Source organism: Gavialis gangeticus, unplaced genomic scaffold (genome assembly GCF_001723915.1).
Source record: "Gavialis gangeticus isolate Ggan-Ray unplaced genomic scaffold, GavGan_comp1, whole genome shotgun sequence".
Taxonomy (NCBI): Eukaryota; Metazoa; Chordata; order Crocodylia; family Gavialidae; genus Gavialis; species Gavialis gangeticus.
The window spans coordinates 14,584,814-14,590,207 of NW_017728991.1; the positions used below are offsets into that span (position 1 = coordinate 14,584,814).

Genomic DNA, 5,394 nt, shown 5'->3' on the forward strand with positions numbered 1-5,394 from the left:
GGAGCACAAGCTCAGCTAAAACCACCATCATTTTGCCCGTTGGCTCCTAACTAAAAAAAAGAAAAAAAACCCAAACAAAAAGCACACACTCTGGAAATCAGTTCCCATTCACGCAAAACATCTACCAATAAAAGAAAGCGCCCGTCAGTAGGAATTGGGGATGTCCCCAAGTGTACAGCACAGATCAAGAAGAGGGTAGGTTTAGAGAGCTGAATACCTGCAAACCTAGTTCTCTCTCTGAGCTCATCTCTACTGGCCGGTAGCGATGCCAAGAACTGATTCTCCAGAGCTTCCCTGGCTTGCTTGGAAAATACACCTTGAGGTCTGGGCATCTATCAGATCATGCATCTTATCTATATTATTTTGCAAATCCCTAAGATGAACATCCCATGGCTTCTGCTGGGTCAGTAAAACTCTATGTAAGACAAGTCTCACAAGCTGGCACCAACTGACATGGCTCCGTTGAGCTTAAGCAGGGAACGTGGCCCTGTGTCTCAGCATCTCAGCATTTCTGCTTCCAGTTCCAGTTGGAAATGCAGGTGATAGATATGCAAACCGCGCAGCCACTGCTCTAATCCCTCGGACTTTGCCTACCCAAATCAGATGGGCCCCATACCCAAACCAGCCTAGTTCCAGTTGCACCCAAGAAAGAAAAATAAAACACCCCCAGTTTGGCCCATTTCAGGACAGAGAATATGAAAAAAAAAAAAAACTGGGGAATGATTGGGTGGGGAGCTCAGCTCAATTCAGGGCCCTCATTAAAATGGGGTGGGGGCAGGAATTCAGGCTCTGCCTTATTTTGGACATACCCATTAACCCATATTCCCACCTGCACCTCCCCAGAGCAGGCCAGTTATAGGAGAGCAACTTTCAGCCACATCAGAGCTTCAAAGGCATTAGTCACTTGTGGTTTTACCACTTGGCACATCCTGTGCTAAGACCAAATAAACTGTTGACAGGGGCCAGCCCAGCAGGCATACAAGAGAGTGGACTCCCATTGGCTGCTGTCCACAGAGCTAATAAGCCTCTCCCCTCGGTAATTAATATAATGACAATAATATTCCAAAAGTCAATAAGGGAAGAGAAAAAAAAAAATCAATGTGCTGGGAGAGCACGAGCTTCACTCTCCTGCTGGCAGCCCTGGCAGCCTATGGTAGCTCTTCTGGCTTTTGAAACAGCTTGTGCGGGTCCAGAGGTGAATGCTGTTCATCCGCTGGGGACTCGCCTGGCTTGGAGGATGTAAGAGAGACCTCATCAGGAGTCGCTCGCACCCCACGGGCATCATTCACCTGCATGGAGGTAAGGACATTTCAGGGAGCCCTGCCTGGGTGCATGCTGCTCTTCAACTTCTCCTTTCATGAGTGGGTGGAGTAGTATGGTCTCTGGTGCTGCACAAGGAGTACGGGTCCGTTACTGGGGCGGCCTTATCAGTCAGATCTGGGACCTGCCTTATCAGTCTTATTCAAGTCATATCAAGCAAAGGTGATACAGCCTGTGGCAAAAAGCCACCTTGGTTTCTCCCCAAAAATCTCTGCCCTGTGACACTGTGATTTAAATCTCTGTGCTGTGACCATTCAGTTAGGATGGGCCCAGCACACAGGGGACCATACCCTCAACCTGTCTCTTTAGGGAACTGGAGCTGGCTGCATTCCTGAGGGAGGGGGAAACCTGCTCCCTCTGCCTACGTGACTGGTACCTGGGTGAGGGGCATCTACCTGGGGAGCTGGAATCTGCCCGGTAACAGGTGATGCATTTCAGATTGGTTGGCTGACAGCCAACTGGGGCTGACCTCCGCTGGCCCAGGTGAATGAGGTCACAGGGGCTATATAAGTTAGGACGGGGAAGGAGGCGGTCTCTCCTCTCCGGCCATGAGGTGACGCAGCAGCCAGGCAGGGGACAGAGAAGCCTTAACATCTGAAACTGGCTCTCTCCCCCCAAACTCACGAGCTAGGAACCGCCTGCCTCCAAAGGGAAACTTCACCTGCCTTTGGAAGATGCTTGTGAGTAAGCTACTCAATCTGATTAGATATTTAGCTGGAAGTATCACAGATGCGTAATCAAAAGGCTACCACAGCCAGACTGTTTGCTCTTTAGGATTTCTAGATATTGCTCTATCCTGTACCCTAGTTTACCCTACCCCCTGTAATCAATAAAGTTCTCCTTTTTGACTGGTGTGGGAGACTTATTGAGGGGTGGGTCTAAATTATGCCTAAGAGACCCCTTAGGTCTGCGGACTAAGGGAGACTTTCCTTTTTGCCCCTGGACTTGGGGAAGTGCCCCAAGTGCCTATATTGGGTCGAGTACCCGTAGGACTATTAGGCCTGTGTTTCCCCGAGGATACAGGGCTGAGACAGTCCACTCTCGGGGTGGTGGCGGCACATTACCCCCAGACTAGCGAGTGTGCTCCGGGAGAGGGGTCGGCCAGACATAAGGCGCCCCTAGGGAGGCATTCGGAGCCTGGCAGGTGGTCGGGCGCAGGGAGGTGGGCGGCTCAATGCAGGAGCGCCCCCTATTGGCCTGCCTTACGTGGTGGAAATAGCGGTGGGATACGAATACCCAGCTGTTTTCCTGAGGTGGGGTCCCTGCACCCACCACACAGCCTACATCCTGCTCTTGATACATGCCTCTGGGGCAGGATCTCCCGCTCACACTTGGTGCTACCCTAGGCAAGATCCTCCGTTTACCGTGCAGCTCTGATTGTTGCAACTCCAATCCATTGTCTCCTGCGTCCAATTACAATAAGAGAGCACTAACTGTTAGTAGAGATGGGCCTGAACAAAAAGTCCCTGAACCTAAGAGAAGTTTTGATCTAGTTCTCGACGCAGTAGCAGAGGGAAAGGAACAAGCTGAAAAACTGGGTCCTAAGCTGAGCTTGGGAGATCAGGGTCTGAATGCTGCTCTGATCTTTGCTAGTCCCTGCCCCAGCACCTCCAGGGCCTTTAACCAACAACTACACTTCAGAGAAATCACCTAATCCAGAAATATGGGGCTGGTATTCCTTTCTTGTTGTGCCTGCTTCCTTCAGAGGGGTCCCTTTATCCTGCTTTAAGCATGCAACTGTTCTCCTATCAAGAAGTTGTAATGAGGGCTCAAATCCTCTTTAATATAACTGAGAACAAGACTGAGCTCACAGTTTCTCCCAACACATGTGAGGGTCCCCTGGAGGTGCCACAATGTGCCAAAGGACAAGGATCATGCAGGCAGGTTGCAGAAGGAATGTGAAACACATGTTTTTGCCTAGACATGATCTTTCTACCTCTTTTAGGCTGAACCTTGTATCACTGTGGGATCTGTGCTGAGACCATTGCTTTTAATGCCTTATCTCACAGCTGAGAGGCTCTGGCAGCAAGCACTCTCCTTCCACTCCCATCTGGGTGCTGGAGAAGGAAGGCGAGACCATCCTGTGAGCTACAGGTGCGAGACATGAGCCCTAAAGGAATCGAGGGGCCACTTGGCTTTTGCTTGTGCTCCCAGTGGCTCCTGCAAGACATTTGGAGTAGATGAAACCAGGAGCTGAGCTGAGACCAAACTTATCTCCCAGGCAGTTTATCTCCAGGGTGTGACCAAGTGGCAAAGGCTCAGCAGTAGCAAGACAACTTTCTCCCTATACCTGTGCTCTGATTGCCCTTCCTTTCTTTAAAGGCACAGGGTGATCCCAAGCAAGCTCCTTCCATGCAAAGTTGCCACAGCTGCTGGGACGTGGCTGGTGAAGAAGCTGCGGGACTGAGGCACCCCCATCCAGCCATGGAGGGTGAGGAATCGGCCTCAACATACTCAGAAGCCTCCAAGATCCACTACGAGAAGTCTTGGCTGCACAGACACTGCTCCTCCCTGATGCAGAGGGACAGGCAGGCCCAGAAAGCCGGACAGCTCTTCTCAGGGCTGCTGGCCATGAACGTGGTGTTCCTGGGCAGCGCCTTCCTGAGCAGCATGATTTTCAACAGGGTGACCATTACCCTGGGGGACATCTGGATCTTCCTCAGCATCCTCAAAGTCCTGTCTCTGTGCTGGATGATGTACTATCTGCTGGGCACCACCAGAAAGCCCCATGCGGTGCTGTACAGGGACATCCACGCCGGGCCAGTCTGGGTGCAGGGTAAGTGCGTCTGTACCTTTGCCTTTTGGCCAGGTTGGCCAACCTGTAGCATGCAAGCCACAGCTGGCATGGGCAATGGCACACAGCAGACTGGGAAGGGGACAGGCAGGACAGTGACAGATAGGGCAGGGAGCAGAAAACTGAGCAGCAGAGCAGGTAAGGGAAAGGGATCCAAGTGGCACTTGGGGAGGGTGTGGGGCTAATTGGTGGCATGCCTAGCAAAAAAAGCTTGGCCCTCAGCTGCTTCAAACCCAGAGCACTTTGCCTGTAAGGAGGTATTCCCCCCACCACCAAGAGGCTGCCACCGCTGGCATAGCAATGCCATGGGAAGCATTGGCTAGTGGTTATAGACAGTGAGCCCCTGTAGTGACCTTGGACAATGCTCTTCATGTCCTCCATGTCTTATCTTCCCTGTCAATGGCTGTGGAAACACCCAGTGCCTCTCTTACAAGGATGTTGCAAGGCTTCAGTGCCGTCATGCAACAAACCATGACAAAGCAAGGCAACGGCTAGTGTTCCTGGGCAGCCATGAGCAGAGAAGGCCACCGCTCCTGCCCCCAGCTAGATCTCCGGGTGGGAATATAGGTCAGCAGGATGGAGCTGCTCTGACTGGCAACCATCCCTGCTGCCAAGACGTCCCCCTACCTCTCGAAGACAGAGTATGCCGGGGATTCTCCATTGGCAGTTACACAGGTGCTGCCCGTGACCTAGTCCTGTCTTCCAAGTGAAGATTTTTGCCCATTGAGTCACCACCCTGCAGCATCCAGCCTTTCTATGCAAAATCTCCACCCAGCCCTTGTTAAGTCATGAAGTGACACCCCTACGTTGCTCTGCCCCGGTTTATTAGGAAGCTGTCATTAGGAACACAAGGGACAGAGGGCCTGATTGGTCAAAGGGATTTGGGGACTTAAAAGTGCAGGTTTTCAGAGCCACCTACCCAGGTTTGTCCCCTGGTTCCTATGGGTTGCTTGGGGCAGGGGCGGATCTAGAGGGGGTGCCATGAAACTGTTGCACTCTCCTCCCCTTTGGTTGTGCTACAGAGCCGCTCTTAACATGGGGTCTGGCTGCTTTTGCCCTGCTCTGAAGGGGTTTGCACTGCTGCTGCTCAACCCCTTCCTTTCCCCTGATACCAAATCCAGCAGGGAGGGAGGAAAGGGAAGGGCAAACAGCAGCAGTGGTCACCCCCTGGGCTTCAGAACAAGGCAAAAGCAGGGGCCCTGGGCTGCCCCTTCTCTGATCAGCTGGTGAGCTCAGAGCTCACTTTGCAAATGTGACAGTCCAAGTTGGGGGGGGGGGGG

At 52.3% G+C, this 5,394-nt stretch overlaps 1 protein-coding gene across 1 annotated transcript in view; it reads left to right on the forward strand.

The window, feature by feature from the left end:
* Positions 1–3,744: 3,744 nt before the first annotated feature.
* Positions 3,745–5,394, forward strand: part of OTOP3 (otopetrin 3) — an 8,199-nt gene continuing 6,549 nt past the window's right edge. Inside the window, exon 1 of the mRNA XM_019515234.1 lies at positions 3,745–4,096. Coding sequence (XP_019370779.1) covers positions 3,745–4,096 — 352 coding nt within the window. The remainder of the gene's footprint in view (positions 4,097–5,394) is intronic.